General features: G+C 38.0%; 1 protein-coding gene across 1 annotated transcript; it reads right to left on the reverse strand.

Annotated features, from left to right (window-relative positions):
- Positions 1-459: 459 nt before the first annotated feature.
- On the reverse strand, positions 460-12932 carry LOC143236014 (uncharacterized). Its single transcript, XM_076474205.1, has 2 exons — positions 12857-12932; positions 460-1741 (listed from the first exon to the last, which is right to left on the reverse strand). Exon 2 carries the CDS (start codon positions 1689-1691, stop codon positions 600-602), a length of 1092 nt encoding a protein of 363 aa, XP_076330320.1. The 5' UTR covers positions 1692-1741; positions 12857-12932; the 3' UTR covers positions 460-599.
- Between the last annotated feature and the right edge of the window lie 3207 nt (positions 12933-16139).

The raw sequence follows: 16139 nt of genomic DNA on the forward strand, positions 1-16139 counted from the left end.
ATTATAGCTTTCATTGATTCCTTCAATTATTGTCCTCACGTTTTTAAATCTCTTTGATTTACATCAGTTTTATACCTCCAGAAGAGTTTTAGCCTTGACATTTTAAGGTTTAATAGCCATTGTTGAAACAAACTGATTGAATACAAATTCCTTATAGATCTTAGGGTTAATAGTCAATGCTAAAATAAGGTTATTGAGTACAAATTCCTTATACACTTTACGATTAATAATCACTGCTACAACACGTTGGTTGAATACAAAGTCTTCGTTCATTTTAGAGTTAATAACCATTGTTGAAACAAGCTGCTTGAATACAAATAAATTCTCGTACATTTTAGGGTTAACAGTCATTGTTAAAACAAACTGGTCGAATAGAAATTCTTTTGGCAGTTAAAACTAGGCATCTAAAATGTTTAACGTTTAATTGAAACTTGTGTCTATTCATATCTTTAAGGAATTCTAAATTTCTTTTACGTCTACAGTAGATTAAAAAGTTTTAGTATTAGCAACTTGGTCAGTTTTTCTGAGTTGTTAATATAGTTGTTTTGGTTGTTTTGTATCAATAACGCGATAACTTTTTATTGTAAATTGTTAATATTTCACTCTACATTTTCGAAAGACACTCGTTTCTCTCTTCCTGGACCCATAGAGCTCTTCAAGAAAGATTCAATGGCGTCACCTAGCATCATGGCATCTAACAAGTTTTTATCATCCCAGGAAACGGTTCCTTCGTCGCCAGATTCTTTGTCATTGTCAGCAGGAGAGGTTTCCTTTATTTCTTTCACGTTGTCGTTTTTAACATACGTCTTGTCGGTCGACTTTTTTTTGCAAATTTCAGTGGAACCTTTTCCTTTCTCTGCTTCATCGCTACAAGTTCTTCGGTATGAGGTTCTTTGTAATCGTGGACGTGTTCCTCGGTGACTTGCTGGTCGAATCAGTGATCCTTCCCTTCGGAGGTTCAGAGACTTGTCAGTAGAGGGATTCAACGTGTTTGATCGTGTAAAACGACGAGGCATCTGTTTAGTCAGTGGTTTGGATATTTCTTCTTCATTCTTATTAACGTCAGACATAATAAACATTAAGTCTTCAGTTTTGCAAATTATTCCTTTCTTCTGTCTCCATTTTTCCTGACAAGTCTTATCTTCAGAGTGATGGTCAATGTTACTTGTACTAGGTTTTATTGATCCTATTTCCACTCGCTCATCTGATCCTGCTACTCCTTCCTCGCAACCAGAGTTCTTTTTCTGGAATGATCTAATTTTGTATCTTAAAGACTTGGTTGTCACAGGTTGAGAAGACTTGGATTCATCTGCACTTGAGGTTACCGAAAGCCTTTTTAAGCTACGCAGGAATTCAGCAGAAGATAGTGTTCGACTGAATAATTTAGATGATTTCCACCCAACTCTTACCGGTTTTAATTTGGTTTCAGTATTGCCTTCATCTGGAGCAGTTTCATTTGTAGAAAAGCGAACTCCGACACAAGGTCCTCTTCCTGGTTGTAAACGAAGAGAACTTCCACGTCTCTCGAACCTAGTTGCTTGACAACTAGAAGACAATGTCTTTTCCATAGTTTTCCTCTCATCATCTTCTTGCACAACCGCCATTGCTCGTCTAGGCCCCGGACATCTTCTGCTTTCACTGGTGGAAGATTTACCAATGGAAATTTGTCTTGTTATCGATATGTTGGACATTACCTAATGTATCGCCAACTTCTCTGTTGTAGTCCTGATGATTCAAGTTTCTAGGTTAATGAATTGAGAAAGTTGAAGTAGATCTTTATTTAAAGCGTGGGAAAATACTAATGTTAATTTATGGTACACGAAGTTTATTCTACTTCTACAATACAAATTATTATTATTTAGTTACTTTATTATTCATTTCCATTTTTGTATCTGGCTGATATATTGTCAAAACGCCACAGTTTAATATTTCTTAAGCAAATCTCTTTTTACTCTTCATTTTCACACTAGAAGGACAAATTGTTGTGATCCTACAAAACAGAAGTGTGTAATATTATCTGTATAAAACTAGATCACGAACAGCTTGGGTTCACATCAAAGAGAGTGCATTAAACTAAGTAGTTTATACTATATTATTAATCTGTATTTCATTAATTATGCTGATTGTCAGGTTGATTTTCGACATGCTATTGAAGATAAAATCACGGTAAAAATTTATGGGTAGGGAATATTTCGCACCAAACTAAAAATAAGTCAATAAAGATTCCTAAACGTTTGTTTCATAAATAAGATTATTGTGTTAAAGAATCTGGATTTAACAAGTGGAATTTAAAATGGATGCCAAAAGTTGACTTTTTATTATAATATATAAAAAGTACTGCAAGCCTGAGAAAAGTTCAAGGATATCAGCCCTTCGTAACTCAACTTCTATAGAACTGGAGAACTAGATGAAGGAAGAATCTAGGGTACCAAACTTTTGTTACACAACTCCAGTGGAATTGGAGAATCAGTGGAAGGAGAATTTAGAATACAAGAGCTTTGGATTTACAGGACCAAATAACAGGAGAATTAGGACACTGACCATTGTTACTCAACTCTGTAGAGCCAAATGAAGACAGACTTTAAAACTCAAAAGCGTCCCTCATCTATAATGTACTAAAGCAGTTTCCAGTACTACCTTAAGATGCTTTTCAAATAGATGTATCTATGAACAAAGACAGTATTTGTTTTCATATGCAAAATTTTGGTATTTAAACGAATCTTTGAATTTTAATAGTGGAAAAAAACCCCCAAAGAAAACGTGTTTCACGCCAAATAATAACAAATATAAATACATCATCGACGTCACGAACGCAATCAACTTTCTGAACTAAGTTAATGGGTTGGAGAATAGAGAATAATAGGTTTCTTTATCAGAATATAATAAGCCACCATGCACGTTCTCAAGAGATATGTCAACCATCCTTTCATCAACTTTGTTTGCTTAACTTCTACCGTCAAGACAAATGTTAGTCTTCTATTCCCATGAGACAACCTGTGTCTGTCTTTGTCAACAACATCTTTGCAAACATGGACTGTAATTCAAAAACTACATACATCTGTGTAGGAAACAAGAAAAATCCTGTCGTTAGTTGAAATTTACGACTGTGTCGTTTTCATCTGTATAAAGAAAGATTTATAGGTCGATAAAGAGGAAGGTGTATCTTAAAGAAAATCAAACTTATGTTCACGCATTGAGCAAGATTAAAGGTTCATAGAGAATAACACGGCTGTATACATTAAAACTTATTCTATAAATCATAAGTCTGTCATCCGAAATAATGGTAAGTTTCAGAATTTACACTGCTAAAATCTGATGTTCGATCCACTCACCCGGTGAACTTAGTATTGATACCCCAAATGTGTATTTCGTTAAACCATCAAAATCTGTAATCAGCATATATGTAACACACACACAAACATTTATGTGTATTATAGAAAAATATACTAAATTTAAAAATCTGTTCTGATGTTCTTATGAAAAAATAAGATTGTTTTATGAAAATTAATTTATTAACTAGTTTAAAACCGCATTTAATGTTTCAAGTTGAAAGTTTTGTCGTTCTTAGTGGCTTATTGGTACGAAAAGAGAATTAAGACCCTGAAAGTTGTTTTCTAGACGTCTGTAAAACTGCAACTCGTGCTTTGTTTTTGTTTTTGTTGTTTTTTGATGTCTATTCAACTTTAATTTGCGCTCTGTTTCTGTGTTTGTTATTTATCAGACGTCTGTACAACTTTAATTCGTGCTCTGTTTCTGTGTTTGTTGTTGTTTATCAGACGTCTGTTCAACTTCAACTCGTGCTTTGTTTTTTAAAGTAGTTCAGTTTTGTTCCGGCTGACAGAAGAAAACGAATGGGTCTAGTATAAATGAAGGGTCGTGAAACATCGTGTTTCTGACAATACATATCTTTACTTAGGTTTATATAAAATTAAAGTTATAAAATGCTTTTACCTAAATTTAGTTCTAGAATTTTATCACATGGTGGTTTTCATACTTGTAATGTGTAAGAAACCATTCTGTTAATTTAGTAGAAACTGTAAGTATTTCACAATACCGTTTGTTATCTGTAGAATTTTATAATGAATTCCTATAATGAAGGTCATAAAATGGTTTGTTTTAGAGTAAAGCCACATTTCTATGTCGATCGTAGGTAATCGAATCCCGAAAATCGACATTGTAAGTCAGTAAATTTACAGCTGTCTTACCACGGGAAAAATTATTTGGTCAGTTGAAAGTGTCTTAATGTTTTTGTTCCTCACTGAGTAGTTTGACGTCATTTCTGCTTAAACTAGTGAATATTCAATTAAGAATATAGAAAAATTAATTATTATACTAGATACCATTATGAATTCTCAGATCCAAAAGAAAAATAAATTATAATTAAAGCACAACTTGTAAGTATGACATAACGGACTAAAATATTTGCTTGTCTTCTTGTGTTACAGGAAAGCCGTACTGAAGTTATTTTCTATTTCACTACGGTATCGAATCCCGAATTTTAGTACTGTAAATCCGTGGACTTACCGCTGTCCAATTGTCAAGTCCGGCATGGCCAAGGTGGTTAGGGCGCTTGACTCGTATTTTTGAGGATGCAGGTACGAATCCTCGCCCCTCCAAACGTACTCGACCTTTTAGCCGTGAGAGCGTTATAATGTTACAGTCAATCCCACTGTTTGTTGGTAAAAAAGAGTAGCCCAAGAGTTGGCAGTAGGTGGTGATAACTAACTGCCTTTCCTCTAGTCTTACGTTGCTAAATTGGAGAAGGCTAGAGGCGCCAGACTACGTAACCGTAATCTGAAAAATTTTCTTTTCATTGAGAAAATCTACTCATAAGTGGAATCTTTAAAATATCTTGCCAGGAACATAAACATAGAAAGAAAGGAGAGTGTAGCGTTTTGTAGGTGTTGTTTACCTTTGGATTCATGTTAGAATGAAGCAAATCATATTAACTGGAAGTAAAGAAACTATACTGAGAGAAGAGAAATGAGAAGGACAAGTGACCTGAAAGGTCAAAATATAAAATTTGAAATCTACTCGTAAACCTAGAGACGGGAAATAGATTAATGTAATAAGTTATGGTTTATGACGAGATTAGGCATACAGTTCAATATCACTAAGCCTACTGAAACTTAAAACATTAGTAACTGAACAATATCCACAACAGAAGATTATTATTAACCAGGATTCAGAAAATCGTAAAAGTTGAAAACAACAACTTGTGTGCTGTGTATGTAATTTGAGAAAAACAATTACAGTCAAAATGATTTCACAAAGAAAGTCTATTAACAGGTGACACATCTAACCCTTCATTTGTTTAGATGTTGTTTTGAATTAAGCACAAAGCTACACAATGGGCTATCTGTGCGCTGCCCACCACGGGTATCGAAACCCGGTTTTTAGCATTGTAATTCCGCAGACATACCACTGAGCCACTGGAGGGCCATTTGTTTAGAACATTCAAGCGGAGCTATACAAAGGTTATCTACGTTAGTTAATCGTAATTTTATCGCTGACAGAGCAGAAGGATAGCAAAAAAGTGTTCATATCGCCGACTGTCAACATCAAAATAGGTACCGTGATTTTGTGTTTAAGGGGCATAAACTGGGGATCCTTGGATAGGCAAGTAGAAGTACGCATATAGCTAACCTGGGGTGTTGTTGGAAAAACTCGTGGGCGTTCGAGAAACATTTTATCTTCAGCATACGATTAGTTCTTCACATATTCTGTGTACTGATTTTTAATTCGCTCTCTTTAATTAAATTGTTATTAAACTGTGTGATTCCTAGTGCTAGGCGGCAAAACGTATATGAATTGGGACAGGGGACACATATTAGCTGTAACCACTGGTTTCAAAGCTCAAACAACTTTCAATGGTAGCTATTCTTTATCCTTATCCTTCACAGTCCAGTAAAATTGTGGTTTTCTGCCGCCTATTTGCAAAGCGAATCATTTCTATTATATACCACGTCTTTTACTGTTCTAACGTGATTTCACTGCGAGATTGAGAGGTCAAGCTAAGGATCGTGGTGGGATTATTAAACAAGGATGAAGATCAGAACAGTTACCTTAACACTAGTAGTTTGACATTAATTCGTTATCAGACCTGTTAAAGATCAGAACCCCTCAGTGTGGATTCCTGTACGTGGTGAGGGGACCTCCCAGGGAAGGTTCTGTTCTATCTGGTTACCTTCTCTGGGATCTAAACATCCACCCACGTGTTTGCGTGCGTGGCGACCCGTGAAGGGGAGGAGAGGATCCTGGTGGTTGAGGGGTTCAACCCTAACACACCACTTTGGCCTCGAATTCCTGTAGACGGGCGGCCTTTGGGTGGCCCCCCTTGGGTCAATCGGCTGGTCCACTTGGGCTAGAGTCAACCAAGTACCAGTGTTGGGAGTTCTCAACGGATGTTGTGGACATTGTGCCTGATGCTGGTGTTTGGGTATAGTGCTCACGAAACCCTGGCGTTGCTGCATTGTCCTTGCGTGACTTTGTAGTGCGTCCCCTTGTAGGGCTCCATGGTGGGTGGGGTCAGTGGGTACCGAAATTTTTTCTTTTTCCTATGGATCCTCTAAAAAATTTAAATAAAATTGTAAAAAACAGTCAATGGGTAAGCGACCACGTCTTGAATACTCAGAACAGCAATCTTCAACATCAGTAACACACGTACCTCATTTTCTTATATTACATTCTCTTTCGGAAAAACCTTTAGGGCAAATGTCCCCTTTTTTTTTTATTTAAAAAGGACTAGAGGGACTTGCTGGCTCTCCAAAATCAGTAATCAATATGTCACTTCGATCTGGTGACATATTGGTTGAAACATCCACATCCCAACACAGTGAACTCCTCTTGAATTCAAAGGCAATTGGGGACACACCTATTGAGGTTACACCCCATGCTACCTTGAATTCTTCACGAGGAGTTATTGTTGAAAGAGATTTGAAGAACGTTTCCGAGTCAGAGATTCTCGCTGGTCTCTCCACTCAAGAAGTTTCTGCAGTGATGCGCATCTCCACTCGCAAAGATGGAGTTACACTGCGAACAAATACCCTCGTTTTAACATTTACTTCACCACGTGCACCTGCCACCATCAAGGCAGGCTATCTCATTTGCAGGGTTCGGCCATACATACCAAACCCTCTTCGATGTTTCCAATGTTAGAGATTCGGCCACTCAAAGACATCTTGTCGTGGTTCCCTGACATGTGCTCTTTGTGGAGACAAGGACCACGATGCCTATGACAGTGACATGAACCCACATTGCGTAAACTGCAATGGTTCTCACCCCTCTTACTTTCATTCTTGCCCAAAATGGTTGAAGGAAAAAGAGGTGCAGCATTTAAAAACGACACATAACATTAGTTATCCTGAGGCTCGGAAATTGCTGTCCACAACTCCATCTCGGACATATGCTGCTGCACTTTATTCCACAACTACAGTGGGAGTGCAGACAGATCTCTCTGTGCCTCCAAGAGAATCGTTTTCAAAACAAATGAAAAGCCTTTTGACCTCCGTGGTTAAAAGGTTGATGAATCGACTTCCACACCCATCTCTGTTCCTTCCATACCTTCCAACAAACCTCAAGATCCACGTCCTTCAGTTTCAAATACAGGCATTTCTTCTGATACATCTTTTTCTCCCACCACAAGAGACAAAACAATTATTCGTTCGCGTCCTCAGTCACTGGATTCCCCTTCCAATAACAAAAACCTGCCCACCCGACCCAGAGCAGGATCCATGGAGGTTGATAGACCTCCTGCGACTAAAGACAGTAAAGAAAAAAGACGTGGTCGTAAACCGAAGGGTTCTCCAGCCACTTCACCTACCCGTTCTTAAAAATGACCACCTTGATACAATGGAACTGTCGAGGTTTACGTTCTAATCTGGATGATATCAAAACGCTGATTGCTTCCTATCATCCTGTTTGTCTTTTTTTACAAGAAACATTTCTCAAAACTGCTGATACTGTCTCCATTCGGCAGTTTTCTCTGTACAGAAATGACAGGTTGTGTGATGGTCGAGTACATGGAGGGGTGGCACTGTTGGTTGATCAACACGTGCCCACCCTGTCTTTGTCACTCAACACACCCTTGGAGGCTGTAGCCATCCGTGTTTCCTTGGGTCATACCATCACTGTTTGTTCTCTGTACCTGTCCCCTGGAGAGACATATGATCAATCAGATCTTGATGCTCTCGTTGAACAATTGCCATCTCCATTTCTAACCCTAGGGGATTTTAATGGACATCATCCCCTCTGGGGAAGTGCTATTATTGATGGGAGGGGCCGATCTGTAGACAATCTTTGTCTTTTCAATACTGGTTCTTCCACTTACTTTCATGCACCTAGTCAGTCCTTTTACCGCTATTGATCTCTCAGTTTGCTCCCCTTCATTATTCTTCCATTTTTCATGGAGGGTTGACAGTAATCCACTAGGCAGTGATCATTTTCCGATCCTTTTGAGAGAGACTGGCCGTGGTCGATGCCACCCTACCCGCGTGCCCCGGTGAAAGCTGGATCAGGCAGACTGGTCCACTTTCACTGCTCTCGCAGAACTTGATCCTGCCATCGTAAATCAGCCATCAATAGACGACTGTGTAGCAGCGGTAACTGACTGTATTACACATGCAGCTGCTCAGTGTATTCCTAAAACCTCGACACGTTTTCCACGATATCCTCGTCCGTGGTGGAATCCTGCTTGCCACTTAGCACGGAAGGCTCAAAAGCGGGCCTGGGATACTTTTTGTAGATATCCCACACTTTCAAACCGGGTTGCTTTCCAACGGGCCCGTGCACATGCTAGGTGGGTAAGACGTCAAAGCCAGAAGGAATCTTGGATTAAGTTCACAACCAGCATATCTTCTACCACCAGTTCCAAGATCATATGGGACAGGATTAGAAAGGTTAATGGGCACTACAATTCTGTCCCCCTCTCGATCTTACTCTCTGATGGTCAGGAGGTGACTGATGTTCGGAACATCGCTAACACTCTAGGTGAAAGCTTTTGCCGGGTATCTGGCACTTCTGCTTGTTCCTCCACCTTCCTGACCATCAAGACTCGGGCAGAGCGATCACCTCTTTCCTTTCGAACTGACTGTTTCTTTGACTATAATTGTCCCTTTACACTGGTGGAACTAAAAATGGCCCTTCATCGGTCTGCCAGTACGTCTGTTGGACCTGATGATATTCATTATGACATGCTGCACCATCTATCTCCTGCTTCTCTTGATGTCCTTCTGATTGTTTTCAATCGGATCTGGCAGGAGAATGTTTTTCCTGATGCCTGGCGCCAGGCTATTATTTTACCTTTCTCTAAGCCAGGGAAAGATCCCAAGATTCCTTTAAACTACCGTCCAATTGCTTTGACGAGCTGTCTCTGTAAGACATTAGAAAGGATGGTTAATGCTCGTCTTGTTTGGTTCCTTGAATCAAACAACCTCCTCTCGCCCACCCAGTGTGGGTTCCGTCGACAGCACTCCACCACAGACCACCTAATTCGTCTTGAAACATCTATCAGAGAAGCCTTTCTCAACCGCCAACATCTTGTATCAATATTCTTTGACATAGAGAAGGCTTACGACACAACATGGAGGTATGGCGTCTTGCGAGACCTCCATACATATGGGTTACGTAGCCATCTACCCATGTTTATTAAAAAATTTTTAATGGACAGGAGATTCCAAGTTCGTGTGGGTTCGACACTTTCCCGTTTTTTTTTGTACAGGAACTTGGAGTCCCTCAAGGCTGTGTATTGAGTGTTACACTCTTCAGTATAAAGATAAATGCCATCATATTAAAGGTATATCGTGCTCTTATTAGATCGAAACTCGATTATGGATCAATGGTCTATGGCTCTGCCAGACCCTCGGCCTTAAAGATGCTGGACCCCATTCATCACCAAGGACTTCGACTCTGCACTGGGGCTTTCCGTACCTTTCCAGTTCAAAGTATATACATTGAATCTCATGAACCTTCTCTACACCTTCGCAGTTTGCAACTATCTTTACAATATACTTCGAAACTTCCTTCCTTACCAAAGCATCCCACCTGGAAATGTGTTTTCCTTCCTCGGTGGGCAGTACTTTTTCAGAACAGACGATCTGTCATTGCTCCGTTTGGCCTTCGCATCCGGGCGCAATTGGATGAATTGGGTCTGTCCTTCGATAACATTGCACATTCCACAGGTTGGCCCATCCCACTATGGCTTATTACAGCCCCCAAATGTGACCTTTTTTTCAGTCACCTAAAAAAGGCAGATACTCCAGATTGGAAGTACCGTCTTTTATTCAATGAATATCTTTCAAACAATCATTCAGTTCCCATTTATACAGATGGTTCCACATCAGGTAATTCAGTGGGCTTTGCTATGGTTTGCTATGGGTCAGTAGTTGCGCGCAGAATCGCTTCTACAGCTTCTGTGTTCACTGCTGAACTGTATGCCATATCTCTTGCCCTGGATCATATTGCAGCTGAGCAGTACTCCAACTGCACTATTTATACTGATTCGCTTAGTTCTATACTTGCCTTGGAATCGCTACACGTTAGCTCACATCCTATTCTCGCTGATATTCGAAACCGACTGGCCCATTTCTCATTAGCAGCTACTTCAATCCAGTTTTTCTGGATACCAGGCCATGTTGGTATTCGCGGGAACGAGCTTGCAGACATGGCAGCTAAATATGTCTGCTTCAGCACCATCACTCCTATGCCTATTCCGTACATGGACTATGGTGTTGTCTTCAAGGCTCGGCTCCGTGCCAGCTGGCAGTCCACTTGGAGTGAGCAACGTGACAACAAACTTTTTCAAATCAAACCCAAAATTGGACTTTGGCCATCTAGCTTCCGTAAAGTTCGGAAGGAGGAAGTTGTTCTCACTAGGCTACGCATTGGTCACAGTTTTTTAACTCATCATTTTCTTTTATCTGGAACTGATGCACCAATGTGTAGTTTGTGTAACACTCAAATCACTATCAGCCACGTTTTACTTTCTTGCCATCGTTACAATTCTCAACGACGGTAATATTTAAACATATTTTTTTCCCTGGGTCAGTCTGTAACATTGGACAGAGTTATTGGTGATGGTGACTCTGTCCACCTTGATAATGTTTTTAATTTTTTAATGGCCATTAATCTTTTTAATCTCATTTAAGTGTTGCATATTTATTCATTACACCTTTTTAATTGTGGTTCCTTTTTTACAGTTTTAATCTCTCTCCTTCAATTTGACATTGGACAATGGCCAGAACTTTAAATAACTCGACACCAGGACTGGAAAGGCCAACTTCAGCTGACTAACGCTACTGTTTTAACCATCCGTTTGAACTACTCGTTAGTCGTCCTGGCGAGTTGTTATTATACTTTTGCTGCATATCATTTCACACTTTTACTACTTTACTTTTTAGCACTGGCCATATTGACTCATAACCCGGAACTAGGACTGGAAAGACCAACTTCAGGTGATTGACGGTGGTTCTTGAACTTACCTGTTAGTCTTCCTGGCGGGTTATGATCATTACCTTTTTGCTAGAGTAAATACACAACTTCTTATACTCTTGGTTTTATAACATTGGTTTTATACTTTTTTGTTTTAATTTCATTTCCATTTATGTCTATTACTATATTTATTTATTTATTTTTTAATTTTTTTTTACATTTTTACCGAATGTCTGGCGCATATAGCCTCGCTGCTTTGTGCCATAAAACACTAAATCAATCAATCAATCAATCAATAAAGATCAGAACAGTTACCTTAACACTAGTAGTTTGACATTAACCTGTTAAAGTTATGACACCTTAACACTAAAGTTCAGAACACTTACCCTGTTAACAGAACAGTTACTAGTAGTTTGACATTAATACGTTATGACACCTGTTAAAGATCAGAACAGTTACCTTAACACTAGTAGTTTGACATTAATACGTTATGACACCTGTTAAAGATCAGAACAGTTACCTTAACACTAGTAGTTTGACATTAGTTATCAGAACAGAACACTTACCTTAACGCTGGTATTACTAATCACAACACGTACCTTAACGCTGGTAGTTTGACATTAATTCGTTATTAGACCTGTTAAAAATTAGAACAGCTACTTTAACATTACTAATTTGACATAAATATGTTATAACACTTGTTACAGACATGAACAACTGTGTTATAAAATGTACATGATGAGCACACTGGAACTTCTTGTAGTAAAAACAACACACGTACAAAGAACGACGTTTACTAAGTTTTCCCTTACACGTGTTTTTTTACAACAGTTATCGTCCATTCCAGTGTACTCATGTAAAAGATTAACGAGGCACATTTAATATATAGATTTCTATAGAATAAACTATATATAGTCCATAAGGTATAACACATTATACATCTATATGTGTGGAGCAAAGTCTATATTCCGTGTTTCTCCGAAAATAAGACAGGGCTTATATTAATTTTCACTCCAAAATATGACACTAGGGCTTATTTTCGGGGGATGTCTTATTTTGATATATTAAAAAAATGAAGTTACAAAGTAAAACTATTAAACTAACCATTTAAAATAAACTATTATTAAACTATTAAACTAACTGATTAATACTTAAACAAACTAATTAACTAACTATTAAACTAATTAATAAATTAATTTTTTTTATTTCTTTCCTCTTCCTGCCACTCTTAACTAGGGCTTATTTTAAGGGTAGGGCTTATATCAAAACTATCCCCAAAAATCACACTAGGTCTTATTTTATGGGTAGGTCTTATTATCGGAGAAACACGGTAATATAGATCATATAACACATTACAAAAACATGTATTTAAGAACATTTAAGTAATATATACATATAAGGTACATATGTACATGTTTGGTTTACTTGCCTTACAATGTGCCGATGTGAAGATATTTTAGTACAAAGAAAGATCGGGATATTTTTCTGCTTTTCTTGCAAAAGACGTGATTTAAAAATAAAATCATTCACCAACCAACGTTGTATTTTATCAAGCATGCGCGCGAAGGCCCCATTTTGGTGCCATCTAGTGACGCTCTTATATTGAGTTTTGGTGAATTTCGTTCACTTACGTTTGTTCCATTTCAAACAGCAGATTAAATTAACCGATTGCTTATCACTTTAAATATTTTATCGCTAGTCCGTAGAACAAAACGTTGGCCAACAATGAAGTAACAGATGAGAAGGGTAAGAAATGAACGAGGCAAGTTTCGTAGTATCCTTCAGTAGAGCTAACGTTAAGTACAAAGCTACATTAAAACTGTGTCAGTCTCATAAGATACGGGGTAACAATGCAAAATAACAATGGCAACAAAACGGGGCACAATTTACTTTTAGTTATTTATCAGAGCAGGTTAATGGGAGAACATGTCAGTTGTCACTGAACAAACGTGGTTGGCTAATATAAACATGAGGGAACCCTCAATATCTGCGGCACTAGAAATTTTTAGGCAGGATTAGAAAAAATTAATCTCTGAAACATTTTTTTTCATTTTATTAGCAACATTTTTGTGTTCCAACAATAAGGAACGTGGGAAGCGCGTGTACCACGTTCGATTTCATTACTCCTCAGTATCTATCCTCAAATTGAAATTATTTTAGGTAGGATTGGAATAAATTAATCTATGAGAATTTGTGCGTTGTCAAATACACCAGTCGAAAGAGTTTGACCTCCTGAAACCAAAATTGTAATTAGATCTCAAATCGGTCAAGATATGACAGAGCTAAAGTTTGTACTTGAAAAAACTCAGAGTCAACCTATGAACCGATATGTCGCGGCTAAAAATATAAAAAACAAAATTTTTATTTCGGAAAAGGAATTGTGTCAGAAAGCAGTTTTAGAGATTTATCTAAATTAAGGATAATAACTGCCCTCCAAAGTGTCAGCAGTAAGATTATAGATTTACGACCCTAAAATCCGGGATTGGGTTCCTCGTAATGGACATAGCGCAGAAACCCTCTATATATCTTTGTACTAAAACAATAAAGTAAATAAGTTAATATATTTCAAAAGATAAAGATTGTTGTTTAGAATTTTCGCTTATGGCTACACAAGGACTATCTGCAATTAGTCATGTCTAATTCGGTACTAATAACCTTCAGAGAAAGCAAAAACTATTCGTGGGCTGTCTACACTAGTCGTCCCAAACTTTAAAGTGATAGATTATAGGTAAGGTAGCTAGTCAACACCACTCACCGCCTCTCTTGGGCTTCTCTTTACCACCGAAAAATGGGAATAACCATCGCATTTTAATGTTCTCACAGCTTAAAGGCTAGTTTAGGGATGAGATTTGAAGTTTCTAGGCGCAAGTTAAGAGTTAAACCCCGTAACTACTAGGACTACTCAAGTATAGAAATAAATCAGACTTGAATTAGAAACAGCATGAACGATATAATATATTAACAAGTTTTATCATGAGAATTGATGTTAAACAACTTTAAAATTGTGACAGAAAAACACAAACCAAATAATTAATTAATCAGTTGTCCCCTTGTGTTTGTTTTAGTAATTAACCACAAAGGGCTATATCTTTTGTGCTCATCATGATTATCGAAACTGTATTTAGTGTTATGAGCCTTCAGACTAACCGTTAAGCCAATGCTCTATCCCTGACATCGTGGTTATGGTGCTCGATTCGCAATCTGCGAATCATAGGTTCGAATCATAATCATCAAACATCTTCATATTTTGAACTACGGGAACGTTATAATGTGACAACTAATTCTGTTCTCCATTGGTAAAAGAGTAGTCTAAGAGTTGGTGGTTAGTGTTGTTGTTGAATAATTGCAATGTTTCTAGCAAAATTAGAGCCTCGGAGTCCCAAAACTTGACAAATCACTAGTACCCACAGTGTAGCTTTGGACTAAACAAACACCGAACCAGTCATTAAAAACTGGTAGATAGATTGTAAAACAGGAAAAGAATGTGAAGTTTATGTTATGTTTGTAGTTAAGCACAAAAATACACAATGATCTATCTGTTCTCTGACCACCAGGGGTATTAAAAACCGGTTTCTAGCATTGTAAGTTTTCAGACATCCCACTGCGCCACTGGGGAGCACGTGAGAAGAACTGTATCTCTGAAATTAAATATGACAAAAACAAACATACCGAGAAAGGCAATCCTAAAAAAAAAAAAGACAAATAATGTATTCAGTCCATAATAGGCCCGGCATGGCCTAGCGCGTAAGGCGTGCGACTCGTAATCCGAGGGTCGCGGGTTCGCGCCCGCGTCGCGCTAAACATGCTCGCCCTCCCAGCCGTGGGGGTGTATAATGTGACGGTCAATCCCACTATTCGTTGGTAAAGAGTAGCCCAAGAGTTGGCGGTGGGTGGTGATGACTAGCTGCCTTCCCTCTAGTCTTACACTGCTAAATTAGGGACGGCTAGCACAGATAGCCCTCGAGTAGCTTTGTGCGAAATTTCCAAACAAACAAACAAACAAACAAACAGTCCATAATCATAATCGCAATAATTCACGATGACAAGAAACCCACTTGAGGTAAAAACCGGAAGATTTTTTAATCTTCTTAACCTAAAGGTGACCTAAGAAGGTCGAAACATTGTTTTCTACTTTATTTTAATTAGAGTTTTGATACCCACACCAGCCATTTTGTGAATACATTATCACAATAATTGTAGAAATGAAAGTCCTAGGAATTATCTTCAAAAACAACTACTTCATACATAAATCTGTAAATTATTCCATGAATTATGGAAGAGATGTTTATCTGTTTGAAGTTAAGCACAAAACTACACAATGGGCTATCTGTGTTAAGCCACTTGGTAGTTGGAATCGTACTGACGGAAATCCTTGTGGTTACAATTACATTAGTTTAAGTTTGCCAGATTTTTATAGCATTAAATAATAATGAATTAAGATGTACTGCTTTGCGGTGCCCTCTGGTGAAGCTCTTGGAACTTTGCACAGTTGTCTTGGCCCGATATTTTATTAGCACACCGTTTATCAAAATGGAATTCTTAACATTCCGTATTATGAATATATGGTGTACCATAGCCCCCAGCAGACTGTGGTTTGTGAAAACTAATATATGGCAAAAATATGTCTGTTTACCAAATAATCTGAAGAATGAAATTAAATATCAGTCGGAACATTATAGTAGTATCGTGTAAAGAACACATTCGGATGTAAT

Source organism: Tachypleus tridentatus, chromosome 13 (assembly GCF_004210375.1).
Source record: "Tachypleus tridentatus isolate NWPU-2018 chromosome 13, ASM421037v1, whole genome shotgun sequence".
Classification (NCBI taxonomy): Eukaryota; Metazoa; Arthropoda; class Merostomata; order Xiphosura; family Limulidae; genus Tachypleus; species Tachypleus tridentatus.

Excerpts from the sequence above, each read along its gene's own strand:
- LOC143236014 (XM_076474205.1), bottom strand. The coding sequence starts at position 1,691 with ATGTCCAACATATCGATAACAAGACAAATTTCCATTGGTAAATCTTCC.